At 45.1% G+C, this 19624-nt stretch overlaps 1 protein-coding gene and 1 pseudogene across 1 annotated transcript; both read right to left on the minus strand.

The window, feature by feature from the left end:
- Positions 1–12410: 12410 nt before the first annotated feature.
- Positions 12411–13574, minus strand: LOC149970346 (uncharacterized; annotated as a pseudogene).
- An 818-nt stretch (positions 13575–14392) lies between these two features.
- LOC110509386 (uncharacterized) lies at positions 14393–16033 on the minus strand. Its single transcript, XM_021590283.3, has one exon. It carries the CDS (start codon positions 15968–15970, stop codon positions 14897–14899), a length of 1074 nt encoding a protein of 357 aa, XP_021445958.3. The 5' UTR covers positions 15971–16033; the 3' UTR covers positions 14393–14896.
- Between the last annotated feature and the right edge of the window lie 3591 nt (positions 16034–19624).

The following is a 19624-nucleotide window of genomic DNA, read 5'->3' on the forward strand; positions in this document are numbered from 1 at the left end:
TTTTAATGCAACCGCTGTGTCAGATTTTTTTAAAACGTTACGAAAAAAGCCTACCATGCAATAATCTGAGACAGCGCTCAGACGTAAATATATTTCTCCACCATGTTGGAGTCAACAGAAATATGAAATTACATCATAATTGACCAAACTAAAACAGACATAAAAAAGGAACTAAGGTCAGGACGTGACAGAAAGAAAGTGAGAGAATTTGAGAGAGCATACTTAAATTCACACAGGACACCGGATAAGACAGGAGAAATACTCCAGATAAAACTGACTGACTGAGACTATTGCAGCATAAATATTGGTGGCTGAGATAGGAGGGGTCGGGAGACACTGGCCCACCCACTTTGTCAAAGCGCAGCCCCCACACCACTAGAGGGATATCTTCAACCACTAACGTACCACCATCCTGAGACAAGGCCGAATATAACCCACGAAGATCTCCCCCACGGCACAACCCAAGGTGGGGCGCCAACACAGACAGGAAGATCACGCCAGTGACTCAACCCACTCAAGTGACGCACCCTTCCTAGGGACGGCATGGAAGAGCACCAGTAAGACAGTGACTCAGCCCCTTTAATTGGGTTTGATGCGGAGAATCCCAGTGGAGAGAGGGGAACCAGCCAGGCAGAGATAGCAAGTGTGGTTAGTTGCTCCAGTGCCTTCCCGCTCACCTTCACACTCCTGGGCCAGACTACACTCAGTCATAGGTCCTACTGAAGAGATGAGTCTTCAATAAAGACTTAAAGGTCGAGACCGAGACTGCGCCTCTCACATGGATAGGCAGACCATTCCATAAAAATGTAGTCCTATTGGAGACAGCCCTGCCTCCAGCTGTTTGCTTAGCAATTCTAGGGACAGTAAGGGGGCCTGCTTCTTGTGACCGTAGCGGACGTGTAGGTATGTACATCAGGACCATATTGGAACGAGCCAGCCATGTAATGATTTGTAGGTTAACAGTAAAACCTTGAAATAAGCCCTTGCCTTAACAGGACGCTAGTGTGGAGAGGCTAGCACTGGAGTAATATGATCACATTTTTGGTTCTAGTCAAGATTCTAGCAGCCATGTTTAGCACTAACTGAAGTTTATTGAGTGCTTTATTATTCCGGTAGCTGGAAAGTAGAGCATTGCAGTAGTCTAACCTTGTGGCAAAAGCATGGATTAATGTTTCTGCATCATTTTTGTAGATGGAAAAAAGCTGTCCTTGAAACAGTCTTGATATGTTCGTCAAAAGAGAGATCAGGGTCCAGAGTAATGCCGTGGTCCATCACAATTCTATTTGAGACGACTGTACAACCATCAAGATTAATTGTCAGATTCAACAGAAGATCTCTTTGTTTCTTGGGACCTAGAACTTGCATCTCTGTTTTGTCCAAGTTTAAAAGTAGACAATATGCCGCCATCCACATCATTATGTCTGAAACACAGGCTTTCAGGTAGGGCAATTTTGTCATCCGCATAGCAGTGAAAGTTAACATTATGTTTCCCAATGACATCACCAAGAAGTAAAATACAGTGCCTTGCGAAAGTATTCGGCCCCCTTGAACTTTGCGACCTTTTGCCACATTTCAGGCTTCAAACATAAAGATATAAAACTGTATTTTTTTGTGAAGAATCAACAACAAGTGGGACACAATCATGAAGTGGACCGACATTTATTGGATATTTCAAACTTTTTTAACAAATCAAAAACTGAAAAATTGGGCGTGCAAAATTATTCAGCCCCCTTAAGTTAATACTTTGTAGCGCCACCTTTTGCTGCGATTACTGCTGTAAGTCGCTTGGGGTATGTCTCTATCAGTTTTGCACATCGAGAGACTGAAATGTTTTCCCATTCCTCCTTGCAAAACAGCTCGAGCTCAGTGAGGTTGGATGGAGAACATTTGTGAACAGCAGTTTTCAGTTCTTTCCACAGATTCTCGATTGGATTCAGGTCTGGACTTTGACTTGGCCATTCTAACACCTGGATATGTTTATTTTTGAACCATTCTATTGTAGATTTAGCTTTATGTTTTGGATCATTGTCTTGTTGGAAGACAAATCTCCGTCCCAGTCTCAGGTCTTTTGCAGACTCCATCAGGTTTTCTTCCAGAATGGTCATGTATTTGGCTCCATCCATCTTCCCATCAATTTTAACCATCTTCCCTGTCCCTGCTGAAGAAAAGCAGGCCCAAACCATGATGCTGCCACCACCATGTTTGACAGTGGGGATGGTGTGTTCAGGGTGAGGAGCTGTGTTGCTTTTACGCCAAACATAACGTTTTGCATTGTTGCCAAAAAGTTCAATTTTGGTTTCATCTGACCAGAGCACCTTCTTCCACATGTTTGGTGTGTCTCCCAGGTGGCTTGTGGCAAACTTTAAACAACACTTTTTATGGATATCTTTAAGAAATGGCTTTCTTCTTGCCACTCTTCCATAAAGGCCAGATTTGTGCAATATAAGACTGATTGTTGTCCTATGGACAGAGTCTCCCACCTCAGCTGTAGATCTCTGCAGTTCATCCAGAGTGATCGTGGGCCTCTTGGCTGCATCTCTGATCAGTCTTCTCCATGTATGAGCTGAACGTTTAGAGGGACGGCCAGGTCTTGGTAGATTTGCAGTGGTCTGATACTCCTTCCATTTCAATATTATCGCTTGCACAGTGCTCCTTGGGATGTTTAAAGCTTGGGAAATCTTTTTGTATCCAAATCTGGCTTTAAACTTCTTCACAACAGTATCTCGGACCTGCCTGGTGTGTTCCTTGTTCTTCATGATGCTCTCTGCGCTTTTGACGGACCTCTGAGACTATCACAGTGCAGGTGCATTTATACGGAGACTTGATTACACACAGGTGGATTGTATTTATCATCATTAGTCATTTAGGTCAACATTGGATCATTCAGAGATCCTCACTGAACTTCTGGAGAGAGTTTGCTGCACTGAAAGTAAAGGGGCTGAATAATTTTGCACGCCCAATTTCTCAGTTTTTGATTTGTTAAAAAAGTTTGAAATATCCAATAAATGTCGTTCCACTTCATGATTGTGTCCCACTTGTTGTTGATTCTTCACAAAAAATACAGTTTTATATCTTTATGTTTGAAGCCTGAAATGTGGCAAAAGGTCGCAAAGTTCAAGGGGGCCGAATACTTTCGCAAGGCACTGTATATAGTGAAAACAATAGTGGTCCTAAAATGGAGCCTTGAGGAACACCGAAATTTACAGTTGATTTGACAAACCATTCACAGAGACAAACTGATATCTTTCTGACAGATAAGATCTAAACCAGGCCAGAACATGTCCGTGTAGACTAATTTGGGTTTCCAATCCCTCCAAAAGAATGTGGTGATCGATGGTATCAAAAGCAGCACTAAGGTCTAGAAGCACGAGGACAGATACAGAGCCTCGGTCTGACGCCATTAAAAGGTATTTTACCACCTTAACAAGTGCAACCTCAGTGCTATGATGGGGTCTAAAACCACACTGAAGTGTTTTGTATACATTGTTTGTCTTCAGGAAGGCAGTGAGTTGCTGCGCAACAGCTTTTTCAAATGTTTTTAAGAGGAATTGGAGATTTTGTATAGGTCGATAGTTTTTTATATTTTCTGGTTCAAGATTTGGCTTTATCAAGAGAGGCTTTATTATTGCCACTTTAAGTGAGTTTGGTACACATCCGGTGGATAGGGAGGTGTTTATTATGTTCAACTTAGGAGGGCCAAGCACAGGAAGCAGCTCTTTCAGTAGTTTAGTTGGAATAGGGTCCAGTACGCAGCTTGAAGGTTTAGAGGTCATAACCGCTTTCATCAATGTGTCAAGATATATAATATTAAAAAACGTTAGTGTCTCCCTTGATCCTAGGTCCTGGCAGTGTTGTGCAGGCTCAGGACTACTGAGCTTTGGGGAAAAACGCAGATTTAAAGAGGAGTCTGTAATTTGCTTTCTAATGATCATGATCTTTTCTTCAAGGAAGTTAAAGAGTTTATCACTGCTGAAGTGAAAGCCATCCTCTCTTGGGGAATGCTGATTTTCAGTTAGCTTTACGACAGTATCAAAAATAATGTTCTTATTTTCCTCAATTAAGTTGGAAAAATAGGATGATAGAGCAGCAGTGAGGGCTCTTTGATAGTGCACGGTACTGTCTTTCCAAGCTAGTTTGAAGACTTCCAGTTTGGTGTAGTGCCATTTCCATTCAAATCAAATCAAATCAAATGTATTTATATAGCCCTTCGTACATCAGCTGATATCTCAAAGTGCTGTACAGAAACCCAGCCTAAAACCCCAAACAGCAAGCAATGCAGGTGTAGAAGCACGGTGGCTAGGAAAAACTCCCTAGAAAGGCCAAAACCTAGGAAGAAACCTAGAGAGTTATGTGGGGTGGCCAGTCCTCTTCTGGCTGTGCCGGGTGGAGATTATAACAGAATCATGGCCAAGATGTTCAAATGTTCATAAATGACCAGCATGGTCCAATAATAATAAGGCAGAACAGTTGAAACTGGAGCAGCAGCACGGTCAGGTGGACTGGGGACATTCCAATTTTCTGGAAGCTTGCTTCAGAGCTCGGGTATTTTCTGTATACCAAGGAGCTTGTTTCTTATGACAAATGTTTTTTTGTTTTTAGGGGTGCTACTGCATCTAGGGTATTACGCAAGGTTAAATTGAGTTCTTCAGTTAGGTGATTAACTGATTTTTGTTCTCTGACATCCTTGGGTAGGTGGAGAGAGTCTGGAAGGACATCTAGGAATCTTTGTGTTGTCTGAGAATGTATAGCATGGCTTTTGATGATCCTTGGATGGGGTCTGAGCAGATATTTGTTGAGATTGCAAATGTAATAAAATGGTGGTCCAATAGTCCAGGATTATGAGGAAAAACATTAATATCCACAACATTTATTCCACAGGACAAAAGTAGGTCCAGAGTATGACTGTGGCAGTGAGTAGGTCCGGAGAAATGTTGGACAAAACCCACTGAGTCCATGATGGCTCCAAAAGCCTTTTGGAGTGGGTCTGTGGACTTTTCCTGGTGAATATTAAAGACACCAAAAATGTGAATATGCTATGACTACAAGGTCCGATAGGAATTTAGGGAACTCAGTGAGGAACGCTGTATATGGCCCAGCAGGCCTGTAAACAGTAGCTATAAAAAGTGATTGATTAGGCTGCATAGATTTCATGACTAGAAGCTCAAAAGACGAAAAATTATTTTTTTAATGTAAATTGAAATTTGCTATCGTAAAGGTTAGCAACACCTCCGCCTTTGCGGGATGCGCGGGGGATATAGTCACCAGTGTAACCAGGAGGTGAGGCCTCATTTAGCACAGTAAATTCATCAGGCTTAAGCCATGTTTCAGTCATGCCAATCACATCAAGATTGTGATCAGTGATTAGTTCATTGACTATAACTGCCTTGGAAGTGAGGGATCTAACATTAAGTAGCCCTATTTTGAGATGTGAGATATTACAATCTCTTTCAATAATGACTGGAATGGAGGTCTTTATTCCAATGAGATTGCTAAAGCGAACACCACCATGTTTAGTTTTGCCCAACCTAGATCGAGGCCCAGACACGGTTCTCAATGGGTACAGCTGAGCTGACAACACTGACTGTGCTAATGGCAGACACCACTAAGCTGGCAGGCTGGCTAACAGCCTGCTGCCTGGCCTGCAACCTATCTCATTGTGGAGCTAGGGGAGTTAGAGCCCTGTTGTAAGGGATCTCGTCCTCCTCTTCCGAGGAGGAGTAGCAAGAAGGATCGGAGGACCACGTGGTTATGTGTCCATGGTTTTTTTAATAACTACAATAGAACACTGGAACAAAACAATAAACGACGTGAACAAACAAAACAGTCCCGTGTGGTAACAAAACACTGATACGGAAAACACACACACACAACTCAAAAGTGAAACCATGCTACCTAAGTATGATTCTCAATCAGGGACAACGATTGACAGCTGCCTCTGATTGAGAATCATATCAGGCCGAACACAGAAAATCCCAAATTATAGAAAAACGAACATAGACAACCCACCCAACTCACACCCTGACCATACTAAAACAAATATATAATAACAGAACTAAGGTCAGAAGGTGACAGTACCACCCCCCCCCCCCCCCCAAAGGTGCGGACTCCGGACGCTCTGGCAGCTCCTGGCTGACTGGCGGATCAGGACAGACTGGCGGCTCTGGCGGCTCAGGACAGACTGGCGGCTCTGGCGGCTCAGGACAGACGGGAGACTCTGGGACTCTAAAAAAATATTGAAACTTTGAAAATCCCATGGAGCACCATTAAATCCATTATAAAAAAAATGGAAAGAATATGGCACCACAACAAACCTGCCAAGAGAGGGCCGCCCACCAAAACTCACGGACCAGGCAAGGAGGATATTAATCTGTCACGACTTCCACCGATGGTGGTTCCTATCCCTGTTCGGGCGGTCGGCGTCGCCGGCCTACTAGCCATCACCGATCCATTTTTCCTTTTCTGTTTGTTTTTCTTTGGGTCTTTCACACCTGGTTTCATTTACTTTAATTTCTATGTGTATAATTACCCCTGTTGCCTGCTTTGCTTTGTGCGGGATTATCAGTTTCATGTTGCTCGTTGAGGTTGTGCCTCAGTTATTTTCACGTATATACCGATTGTGCATAAGTTTAACCTCTTGCGACAAGCAAACCCGTATCCAGGAGCGTAATCATAGCCTCAAATGCATTAGCATAACGCAGCGGACATAAATACGCAAAAAAATCGCAAATGAAATTAAATAAATATATTCAAACACAAGCTTAGCCTTTTGTTAACAACACTGTCATCTCAGATTTTCAAAATATGCGTTACAGCCAACGCTAGACAAGCATTTGTGTAAGTTTATCTTGGCATAATGCTATGCTAGGCTCTGCTGGCAGCAGGCAACATTTTCACGAAAATAAGAAAAGCAACCAAATTAAATCATTTACCTTTGAAGAACTTCAGATGCTTTCACTCAGGAGACTCCCAGTTAGATAGCAAATGTTCCTTTTTTCCAAAAATATTATTTTTGTAGGCGAAATAGCTCACGTTTCTTCATCATGCTTGGCTGAGAAATCGACCGGAAAATGCTGCAACTATAACGGCAAACTTTTTTCAAAATTTGCTCCATAATATCGACAGAAACACGGCAAACGTTGTTTGGGATCCATCCTCAAGATGTTTTTAACATATATATTCGATAATATATCCGTCGAGGCAATTGGTTTCTCATTAGAAGCGATTGGAAAAATGGCTACCTCAGTATTTTACGCGAGATTTTCTACGGAGACACCATGTGACCACATGCTATATATGGTCCCTTACAGCCATTCTTCAATGGAAATGCCTAAAAAGACGTCACAATGCTGTAGACACCTTGGGGAAAACGTAAGCTCATTCACAGCCATATAAGGAGTCATTGGCATGAGGCGGTTTCAAAAAATGCGGCACTTCCTGGTTGGATTTTTATCTGGGATTCGCCTGTAACTTCAGTTCTGTGGCACTCACAGATAATATCTTTGCAGTTTTGGAATCGTCACAGTGTTTTCTTTCCAAAGCGGTCAATTATATGCATAGTCGAACATCTTTTCGTAAACAAAATATCTTGTTTAAAACGGGAACGTTTTTCATCCAAAATGTTTAATAGCACCCCCGAATGCATAACTGGTTAATTAAGGAACATTAGCCTGTAGAGACACCACACTCACCTTGGACCAGCTGGTGGACATGTCCATTCGGCTGGACAACTTCCTGGCTACCCGTGGACGTCCGGATCGGGCCCTGTCAGTTTCATCCCCCAGCACCTCCGCTCCAATGCCATGGAGCTAGGTGGTGCTGCAGCGAGGGCGACCGGAGGAGGAGCCCTTTCCTGTACCAGCTGTGGTCGTAAGGGCACACTGCTGACCGGTGCTGGAGGGGTTTTTCTGGGAGTCGAGACTGCAGGCCGAGCACTGTTCGGACACTCCAGGAGAGTCGGAACCAGGCTCACCCAGAGTCCCCTGTTGGTCACATGTATGTGTTGATATCTTTTCCTGAGTTTTCCCCTCAATCCCAGCATAAGGCGCTAGTAGATTCAGGCGCAGCCGGGAATTTTATTGACAACGGTTTTGCTCATAGTTTAGGGATCCCCCTTGTTCGGATTGATAAACCCTTCCCAGTGCACGCTTTAGATAGTCGACCATTAGGATCAGGGCTAGTCAGGGAGACACTGCACTTCCTGCACTTCCCAGGAGTCAAGTGTTTCCCCTGTCACAGGAGGAGACAGTGGCTATGGAGACATATGTCTCTGAATATCTGGGGCAGGGGTACATTCGGCCCTCCACATCACCTGCCTCCTCGAGTTTCTTTTTTTGTGAAGAAGGAGGAGGGAGGTCTGCGTCAGTGCATTGACTATAGAGGTCTAAATTCCATCACGGTGGGGTACAGTTACCCGCTACCTCTCATTGCCAGGTGGATTGAGTCATTTCACGGGGCACGTTTCTTCACAAAACTGGATCTCAGAGCGTGTATAACTTGGTGCGTATCCGGGAGGGAGATGAGTGGAAGACAGCGTTTAGTACCACATCCGGCCAGTACCTCATCATGCTGTATGGGTTGAAGAATGCTCCATCAGTCTTCCAATCTTTTGTAGACAAGATTCTCAGGGACCTGCACGGGCAGTTTGTGGTGGTTTATATCGATGACATTCTAGTATATTCCGCTACACGCGCCGCACATGTGTCTCTGGTGTGCAAGGTACGGGCGACTGTTACATCAAGGCTGAGAAATGCTTGTTCTTCAAAAACTCTAAAATGTTGTTCCTTAACCTGAAGTGAACAAACATTTGCTGCTACCCAAGAGAAGTTCCTGGAAATCAAAATTGCTTCAGTTTTAAGTCTTTTGTAAGGAACATTTGTATGAACAATATTTTCCAGTTTCCAGAGTCTCCTTCCTAGGATATCGCATTTCCACATCAGGGTTGGTGATGGAGTGTGACCGCATTGCAGCCGTGCGTAATTGACCGACTCCAATCACGGTAAAGGAGGTGCAGCGTTTTTTAGGGTTTGCCAACTACTACCAGAGGTTTATCCGGGGTTTTGGACAGGTGGCTGCTCCATTACTTCACTGCTGAAGGGGGGACTGGTGCGTCTGCAGTGGTCGACTGAGGAGGACAGAGCTTTTGGTCGCCTGAAGGCTCTGTTTACCTTGGCTCCTGTGCTGGCTCATCCGAATCCCTCTTTGGCCTTCATAGTGGAGTGCGACGTGTCTCTGAGGCTGGGATTGTTAGCTGTGCTCTCACAGCGCTCGGGTATGCCACCAAAGCTCCTCCTCTGTGCTTTCTTTTTGAGGAAGCTCAGCCCGGCGGAGCAAAACTATGACGTGGGGGATCGGGAGTTGTTGGCTGTCGTCAAAGCTCTAAAGGTGATGAGACATTGGCTTGAGGGGTCTCAACACCCTTTTCTCGTCTGGACTGACCACTATAATCTGGTGTACATCTGGGCAGAGAGGAGACAGCCCACCTTGCCTGGCTAGGGTTCAATGTTTTTCACCCGATTTAGGTTTACTATATCATATATAGCAGGTTCCCAGAACACTAAGGCAGAAGCACTGTATGATACAGAGGAGCGGTCCATCGATCCCACTCTCATACTTCTGGCCTCTTGTCTGGTGGCACCGGTGGTGTGGGAGGTGGACACGGACATCGAGCTGGCGTCGCGTTCAGAGCCTACTCCACCACAGTGCCCAGCTGGACGGGTGTACGTACCGCTTGAGGTTCGCAACAGGTTGATCTGGTGGGCTCATATGTCACCCTCCTCTGGTCATCCGGGCATCGGTAGGACGGTGCGATGTCTTAGTGGGAAGGGTTTATGTGTCCTCCTGCTCGGTGTGCGCTCTGCGCAAGACTCCTAGGCACCTGCCCAGAGGGAAGTTACAACCCCTTCCTGTTCCACAGCGGCCTTGGTCACACCTGTCGGTGGACTTCCTGACCGATCTGCCTCCGTCACAGGGCAACACCACGATCCTGGTCATTGTGGATCGGTTTTCTAAGTCCTATCGTCTCCTCCCTTTGCCCGGTCTCCCTACGGCCCTAAAGACTGCGGAGGCCCTGTTTGCACAAGTCTTCCGGACCTACGGTGTGCCTGAGGATATAGTTTCTGATCGGGCTCCCCAGTTCACTTCCAGGGTTTGGATGGCGTTCGTGAAGCATCTGGGGTCTCGGTCAGCCTCACCTCAGGTTTTCACCCTGAGAGTAATGGGCAGGTGGAGAGAGTAAACCAGGATGTGGGTAGGTTTCTGCGGTCGTATTGCCAGGACCGGCCAGGGGATTGGGCGAAGTTCATCCCATTGGCAGAGATGGCCCAGAACTCCGCTACTCCTCTACAAACCTATCGCCCTTCCAGTGTGTGTTGGAGTATCAGCCGGTCCTGGAACCGTGGCATCAGAGCGAAACCAAGGCTCCTGTTGTCGACGAATGGGCGAGGCGCTCGAGGGAGACCTGGGAGGCCGCCCACGGGTTCCTTAAACGGCCTGAATGGCGGCAGAAAACAAGCGCTGACCGCAACCGCAGTGAGGCCCCGGTGTTCGAACCGGGGGGGACCGGGTGTGGCTCTCGACCCGAAAGCTGCCCCTCCGCCTGCCCTGCCGGAAGCTGGGTCTGCGGTTTGAGGGGCCATTTAAAGTCCTGAGAAGAATAAATGAGGTGTGTTATAGGTTACAGCTTCCCCTTATTACCGCATTAACCCCTCGTTTCATGTGTCTCTCCTCAGGCCGGTGGTGGCTGGTCCACTTCAAGAAGCTGAGATGCAGGAGGTCCCTCCGCCCCTCCTGGACATCGAGGGGGTCCCGGCGTATGCAGTTCGGTCCATACTGGACTCGAGGTGTCGGGTGAGGGGCCTTCAGTACCTCGTGGATTGGGAGGGGTACGGCCCGAAGAAGAGATGCTGGGTGCCGCTGGAGAACGTATTAGACCCATCAATGCTGAGGGAGTTTCACCGCCTCCATCCGTATCGCCCTGCTCCTTGTCCTCCGGGTCGTCCACGAGGCCGGAGTCGGCGCACTGCGAGAGCCGCGCGTCTTGGGGGTACAGTCACGACTTAAACCAAAGGTGGTTCCTCTCCCTGTTTGGGCGGTGCTCGACGGTCGACGTCGCCGTCCTAATAGCCATTTTTCCTTTTCCGTTTGTTTTGTCTTTGGTTCTTTCATACTTGGTTTCTTTTGCTTTGATTTCTGTGTGTATAATTACCTCTGTTGCCTGCTTTGGTTTGGGCGGGATTATTAGTTTCATGTTGCTCGTTGAGGTTGTGCCTCAGTTATTTTCCCGTATATACCGACTGTGTATAAGTTTAAGGAGCATTGTTTTTCCTCCTTCCGTGAGTAACTGTGTTCTCTTTTGTCGTGAGCTTTTATTTGGTATTGTACCTGACCCTATTGTTGTGGACTTGTTGTGGCCTATTAAAAGACGTTCTTGGACATCTCTTCTCTCCTGCGCTTGACTCCTTCACCTACCTCCAAATACAATATTGCTACATAATCAGAGAGGCAACAAAGAGACTAAAGATAACCCTGAAGGAGCTGCAAAGCTCCACAGAATATTGGAGTATCTGTTGATTGGACTACTTCAAGCCGTGCACGCCACAGAGCTGGGTTTTACGGATGAGTGGCCAGAAAAAATGCCATTGCTTAAAGAAAGAAATAAGCTTAAATGTTTGGTGTTCGCCAAAAGGCATGTGGGAGACTCCCCAAACACATGGAAGAAGGTACTCTGGTCAAATGAGACTAATATTGAGCTTTTTGGTCATCAAGGAAAACGCTATGTCTGGCAAAAACCCAACACCTCTCATCACCCCGAGAACACAATGGCAGAATCATGCTGTGGGGATGTTTTTCATCATCGGGGACTGTGGAACTGGGTCAGAATTGAAGGAATGATGGAGGGTGCTAAATACGGGGACAATTTTGAGGGAAACTTGCTTCAGTCACCCAGAGATTTGAGACTGGGACGGAGGTTCACCTTCCAGCAGGACAATGACCCTAAGCATACTGCTAAAGCAACACTTGAGTGAATGTCTTGGAATGGTGTAGTCAACTTGAAGGAGATGCAGCGGTTTTGCCTTAAAGAATGGTAAAAAAATCCAGTGGCTAGATGTGCCGAGCTTATACCTCAAGACACAAGACATGTTGTGTAAATCAAATGATACAAACCCTCAAAAGTCCAGCTTGTAAGGCAACAGAATGCACCAGGCTATGATCCCAACATAATATGACATAACCTCCTCTATGACCTGTTGAAGACAGAGCTGTTAGTGGGAGGTTGATTGAGTCGTCGTTGAGTCTGGCTGGTTCCTCTTGTAGATGCAGCATCAGAGTATGGTCTAAAGCAGGTTGTATTGGAAAAACTGCAGTTGGACATCCGTTATCAAGTAATGAACAACCACAAATTCAGAGGTGAGTTACAGGATACCAGCCAGGATGAAGAATATTCCAACAATAAACCTGGCCTTGACCCTGATCCTGTTACTTTTGATGCAGTTACAGCACTTAGTCCCAAAGATGGACCCCATCACTCCTAGAGATCCCAGGATGGTTACATATAGAATCAGAATTATTGGATCCCTATGGATTTTAAAACAAGAAAGAACAGCTTCTGGACAGAGATAGTAGTGGGAGGTTGATTTAGTCGTTGTCGAGTCTGGCTTCTTTCTCTTCAAGTTGCTGCAGCAGAGTATGGTCCCTCCTATCTGGAGCATGGAGCAGCTCATCTACAGAATTTAGCAAAGAATAACAAAAACTCACACGTGTTCTGGAAAGAATAGGTCAAGAAGACAGTGGTGAGATGCAGGATACCAGCCAGGATGAAGAATATTCCAATGATAAACCTGGCCTTAACCCTGTTCCTGTTATTCTTGATGCAGTTACAGCACCTGGTCCCAAAGATGGGCCACATCTCTCCTAGAGCTCCCAGGATAGAGGAGATGGAGGTGATCGTCATTAGAACCATCCATATGTCCCTATATGGGGGCTCAGAATAATACATTATAGAGATATAACAGACCACTAGGGAGACTATCCATTAACAAATTCCCATCATCAATTCAATGTCTCCCACATTGATGCACAGTATGACACCAACAATCAGCAGCAGGGAGGCCGCCACCCAGCCAAAGTACAGCGAGGCCCCCAACTCAATCTTTCCTTCGATCTGCATGCAGAATACGATGATGATAAATCTTGCTACCAAGGAAACAGAGATGAGGATGAAAATTCTGTCCAGGATGAAAAGTATTCCAGCGATAATTATCAACTTGTCCTGAGACGTTTCGTCTTTGTTGCAGTTGGTGATGGCAGTGAGGATCATGGCTCTGGCAGGCTGCATAATGTGGGGCAAATACCACATGGAGTGTGTACACCTCACACTGTGTCTGTCCCATGCCTTGGGTCACACAGCTCATCCACAGGCAATACAAGACCACCTCTGTGTTGGTAACGTTACCTACTATAAAGGTTATCTCTATCCAGGTGGGGAGAGCACAGATCATGGTGGTAAGTATTAATCCTTTGACTCCCAGGGCGATGCCCACGACCTCCACCATTTCCACGGCATACACGATATCCATGCCCATCAAAATGCTACCTCCCTGACTGCGTCTCGCTCAGCACATTCGTTCACTCCAAAGTCTGTTCCTGAGGTCTTCTGTAAAAATGGAGAGCTGATCCACTCAGACAACGTCTGTAACTACTCTATGCTGTGATGTCACTTAAATATGATGTCATGGAAATGTCAATCCTTTTAATACGGATGTGGGGCAGGATGTGGATGTGACCCGAAATGGTGAAAAACTCTACTCAGTTTCAATCCTAATAAAACAACCTTGTCTATCGATATGGAATGTTGAGATCCAACCCAGAATAAACCATTAATTACCAAATAGGGGCATTTATAATATAATAACTATACAACAATGTTGTTTATACGTGATGAAAATGAAAGCTTCCCAATCTGAGTTTGGGATAAAGATGTAATAAAACCTGTTTTAGTCTTCCCTCAACCCAATACTTACCGTAACTATTAGTGGGGAAAATGCTAAACTGACTCATGATCAGCAACTTGGGGCAACTTCACCCAACACCCCAATGCCTGTTCTGAAGGGAAATGATAGAGGGACTGGGCCTAAATCGTACACATCAACAGATTCAAACCACATGCTGAAAAACCCTTGAGTGTGAAATAAATAATTGTTTTGTTGGATTCATGGACTGAAATGAACTATATAATACATTCAATAGACTAATGCTACCTGTTTCATGGACTTGGCTTGAAATAATTCTACACTATGATATACTGTATGTTTCAGTTAGAAGGTCCCGGTCACTGACTGTGTGTTGGTGATGTAGTGAACATTAACAGGAAATGCACAGCAGCAACCAGGAAATATTTTGCAGTCAGATACAATTGTTTTATTTGAACATATTTAACAGGGTTAAACATTCAACTACTGATTCAATTCATCTCTACTTAAATTCATCCCATTTTAAAGAAGCATAAAGAGAAGTATCAGTACATATAGGAATAGGAAATCAGAGAGGAAAGAGTGGCAATATGTCCCTTCATTGCAGAGTCTCCTCAGAAACTCTCCTCCTAGTCTAAATGAACTAATTATATCACAATATGCCATAAACTCCCCTTTGACCTGTTAAAGACAAGGTGGAACCATAACAATGTTGCTTTCACACCTATCAGGTCCTTTCTGACTGGTAAACACTGAACAGTGTTTTATCATAGAATTACATATAGAATCACAATTATATTGTCTCCATTGTTTTCATTAAAAGAAAGTACGTCCTCTCTGTTAAAGCAGTAGCAGCAGCAGCTGCACCAGACTATGATCCCAACACAATATGACATAAAGTCCTATATGACCTGTTGAAGACAGAGCTGTTAGCGGGAGGTTGATTGGGTCATTGTTAAGTCTGGTTGGTTCCTCTTGAATATGGAGCAGCAGAGTATGGTCCCTCCTATCAGGAGCATGCAGGCGGACCAGCAACTCAATTCAGCTAACATAATAACCCAGTTGATTGGATGAATGACGAGATATGTGAGCTGCAGGTGGACATCCGTTATCAAGTAATGGACAATAACAAATTCAGTGGTGAGCTGCAGGATACCGGCCAGGATGAAGAACATTCCAACGATGAACCTGGCCTTGACCCTGGTCCTGTTACTCTTGGTGCAGTTACAGCACCTGGTCCCAAAGATGGACCCCATCACTCCTAGAGCTCCCGGGATGGTGGAGATGAAGGTTGGCATCAGAAGCATCCATATGTCCCTAAAGGGGGGCTCAGGAAAAAAATAGAATGGGCGCAATATATAGAGAGCACAGGGCACTAGGGAGGCTATCCATCCAAAGATTCCCATCATCCACCCAAAGACTCCCACAGTGATGCACAGTGTGACCCCTCCAATCAGGAGCAGGGCAGCCGCCACCCAGCCGAAGTACAGCGAGGCCCCCAACACAGCTTTGATCCGTTCGGAGGAGTATCTGATAATTGATCTAGCTACCATGGAAACAGGGATGAGGATGAGAATTCCGGCCAGGATGAAAAGTATACCAGCGATAATTATCAACTTAACCTGAGATGTTTTGTCTTTGATGCAGTCAGTGCACTTGGCTCCAACCATGGAGAACATGACCCCCAGAACCCCCAGGATGATGGCAGTCAGGATCATGGCTTTGGCAGGCTTCAGAACATGTCCCCAATAGTTCCAAAGATCAGGAAAAAAACACATGGAGTTGTCCATCTCACACCGTGTCTGACCCGTGCCTAGGGTCAAACAGCACATCCACAGGCCGTTCAAGACCACCTTTGTGGTGACAACGTTACCTGCTATTAAGGTTGTCTCTATCCAGGTGGGGAGAGCACAGATCACAATGGTCAGTATTAATCCTATGACTCCCAGTGCGATGCCCACGACCTCCACCATTTCCACGATATACACAAAATCCATGCCCATCAAAATGCTGTCCTCCCGACTGCGTCTCGCTCAGCAGATACTTTCACTCTGAAGTTCGTTGCTGAGGCCTTCTGTAAGAATGGAGAGCTGATCCACTCAGACTACTTCTATAACTGCTCGATGCTGTGATGTCACTTAAATATGTTGTCATGGAAACATAATTCCTATTAACACATATGTGGGGTAGGATGTGGTTGTGACCCAAATTGGTGAAAAACTTTACTCAGTTTAAAACTCTCAAGTTTATCAAAAAGTTATAAAACAGCCTTGTGTAGCAATGTGGAATGTTGAGATTCAACCTACAATAAACCAATAATTACCAAATAGGGAAAATTATAATATAATAACTATCCAAACATGTTGTAAGGATGAGATGAAAATGAATGAAAGTTTCCCAATCGGAGTTTGGGCTAGTAATGTAACTATTAGTGGGGAAAATGCTAAACTGACCCAAGATCAGCAACTAGGGGAAACTTCACCTTACACCCCAAAGCTTGTTCTGAGGGGCAATGATGGAGGGACGGCCTCATAGTTTTTTAACCACATCCTGGATCTCTGTTTTCACATACAGAGTATATCAGCACGGTGCCCACGGAGGAGAGATGTACCAGTAGATCTCGTACATAAAAACCAAGCACAGACACCCCTCCCCTCAATGAAGGTTATAAAAAAAATACAGTTTGACAGGCAGCAGACAGGGTAGTAACAGACAGGGTAGTAACAGACAGAGGAGTAAAGGACAGGTGATTAACAGACAGGGTAGTTACAGTCAGGGGAGTCACCGACAGGTGAGTAACAGACAGGGTAGTAACAGACAGGGTAGTAACAGACAGAGGAGTAAAGGACAGGTGATTAACAGACAGGGTAGTTACAGTCAGGGGAGTCACCGACAGGTGAGTAACAGACAGGGTAGTAACAGACAGGAGTAAATGACAGGTGAGTAACAGACAGGGTAGTAACAGACAGAGGAGTAAAGGACAGGTGGGTAACAGACAGGGTAGTTACGGTCAGGGGAGTCACAGACAGGAGAGTAACAGACAGGGGAGTAACAGACAGGTGAGTAACAGACAGGGTAGTTACAGTCAGGGGAGTTACAGACAGGGTAGTAACAGACAGGGTAGTAACAGACAGGGGAGTAACTGACAGGTGAGTAACTGACAGGGGAGTAACAGACAGAGGAATAACAGACAGGGCAGTTACAGTTCTAGGTTTTACCATTTTACTGATGAACCAAACTGAACCCAAAGGCACACAGTGTGTATGTGGTCACATGATCACCATGATACCTGCACATCGACTCAGTACTGGTACCCTGTGTATATAGCCAAGGTACTCACTGTGTATTTAATATGTGTTATTATTTTTCTACTATTTATACTCAAAATATCTCTGCATTGTTGGAAATGGCCAGTAAGTAAGCATCCCACTGCTAGTCTATACCTGTTGTTTACCGAGAATATGACAAATAACATTGTATTTGATTTGATTGAGCTGGATGACACACCCGGTATCTACATTCCACATGGCACCCTATTCCCTACATAGTGCACTCCATCCAGAGCCTTGGTCGAAAGTAGTGCACTATATAGGGAATAGGGTAGCATTTGGTACACAGACACAGCATCTCTATTCTCTTCACTATCTGTCTGCATTCCAGCCATGCTGTAAAACAGGTTCCACACACATCATATTTACACAGTCCAGAGATGAGGAAAGAACTGTTCACTGTTGTTATAAAGGGTTAACAGAAGTGTCTTACATGTCTGCAGTCATGGACATATAGCTTTATTATATGTTCTTAAACTACAAATATTTAAAAACACGGAATTATGTTGCTGGTTCAATTTTAAACACTAACTTCATTGAAGTGTGAATGCAGCAGATTTAAAAAATATATATATTGTTTATATTGGAATGTGGTTTTAGAGTAATGGAGTATAGAGCGCTGCATGTCGCCAGCGAAGAAGAGGGAGGTACAGCACCTGTGTACACCTGAACCAGTATGACCTGTTCCTTGGAGTACAGGTGTATTCATATATTACGCAACCACTACAGAGGTTGGTTTAAAGATATTAGGTCAGAGAGAGAGAGGGAGCGAGAGAAAGGGAGGAAGAGAGACTGAGGGAGAAGTAGAGAAAGTGAGAGTGAGAGAGAGACGTAGACACTGAGGGAGAGAGACTGAGAGAGAGAGAGGTAGAGACTGATCGAGAGACTGAGGGAGAGGAGGACTGAGGGAGAGGTAGAGAGAGAGAGAGAGAGAGAGATGTAGAGACTGAGGGAGACAGACAGAGAGTGAGAGAGGTAGAGACTGATCGAGAGAGACTGAGAGAGAGACTGGGGGAGAGAGACTGAAGGAGAGGTAGAGGGAGAGAGAGACGTAGAGACTGAGGGAGAGACACTGAAGGAGAGGTAGAGAGAGAGAGACTGGCTGAGAAACTATGCCTGCCTGTCTGTCTCGTCCCGACTCCTGACGTATTCATTACTATGGGCAGTTGGAGATCGAATCTGAATATTGAAACAATGTTGCAAATGTAAGAGAGACAGACAGCAATGTTTATAAAAATCTTTGTTGCTGAAAACTAAATGCTAGTCTCAAAGAAATCTGAGATAATGTCTAGATGCTTTTTAAAATGGAGATCAAGTTTATAAATGCCTGGCTGGGCTGTTGAGACAGTGGATTGCGCAGTTAGATGTAACAGAGGCATTTTAACGTCATAGATTTAGCCGGTGGTACCTTGTTGAATAGATACCAGCTGGAATACGGTTTTAACCATTCAGATTAGAAGCACCCATTGTATAATTTGGGAATAACCACTCTTCAATGTCCAATGTCTTTTTGTGTGTGTTCTTATGCCTAACTGTGGCTTGAGACTGTGAGATCAGAACAGAACAGTTCAGATCAGAACAGAACAGAACCCACAGAGTGTTCTCCAGAGGAGTTCACAGAGAGCTAGCAGTCAGCAAGTGGGAAGTTGGTGGGAGTGTTAAGGTTAGGGTTAGCTTAATGGTTAGGGTTAGGGAAAATAGGATTTTGAATTGGAATCAATTGTTTGGTCCCCACAAAGGGTAGTAAAACAAATGTGTGTGTGTGTGTGTGTGTGTGTGTGTGTGTGTGTGTGTCTGTCTGTCTGTCTGCCTGCCTGCCTGCCTGCCTGCCTGCCTGCCTGCCTGCCTGCTTGCCTGCCTGCCTGTTAAACTGTTCTGCCAGACCCACCTGTTCTGCCAGTCACATTCTGTTAAAGGTCCCAAAAGCACACACATCACTGGGTGGCTCCTCTTTTCAGTTCGCTGCAGCTAGCGACTGGAACGAGCTGCAACAAACACTCAAACTGGACAGTTTAATCTCAATCTCTTCATTCAAAGACTCAATCATGGACACTCTTACTGACAGTTGTGGCTGCTTTGTATGATATATTGTTGTCACTACGTTCTTGACCTTTGTGCTGTTGTTTGTGCCCAATAGTGTTTGTACCATGTTTTTGTGCTGCTCCCATGTTGTGTTTCTACCATGTTGTTGTCATGTTGTGTTGCTACCATGCTGTGTTGTCATGTTGTGTTGCTACCATGTTTTTGTCATGTTGTGTTGCTACCATGTTTTTGTCATGTTGTGTTGCTACCATGCTGTGTTGTCATGTTGTGTTGCTACCATGCTGT

This window comes from Oncorhynchus mykiss, chromosome 29 (assembly GCF_057628025.1).
Source record: "Oncorhynchus mykiss isolate SJ-2025 chromosome 29, ASM5762802v1, whole genome shotgun sequence".
NCBI classification, from domain to species: domain Eukaryota; kingdom Metazoa; phylum Chordata; class Actinopteri; order Salmoniformes; family Salmonidae; genus Oncorhynchus; species Oncorhynchus mykiss.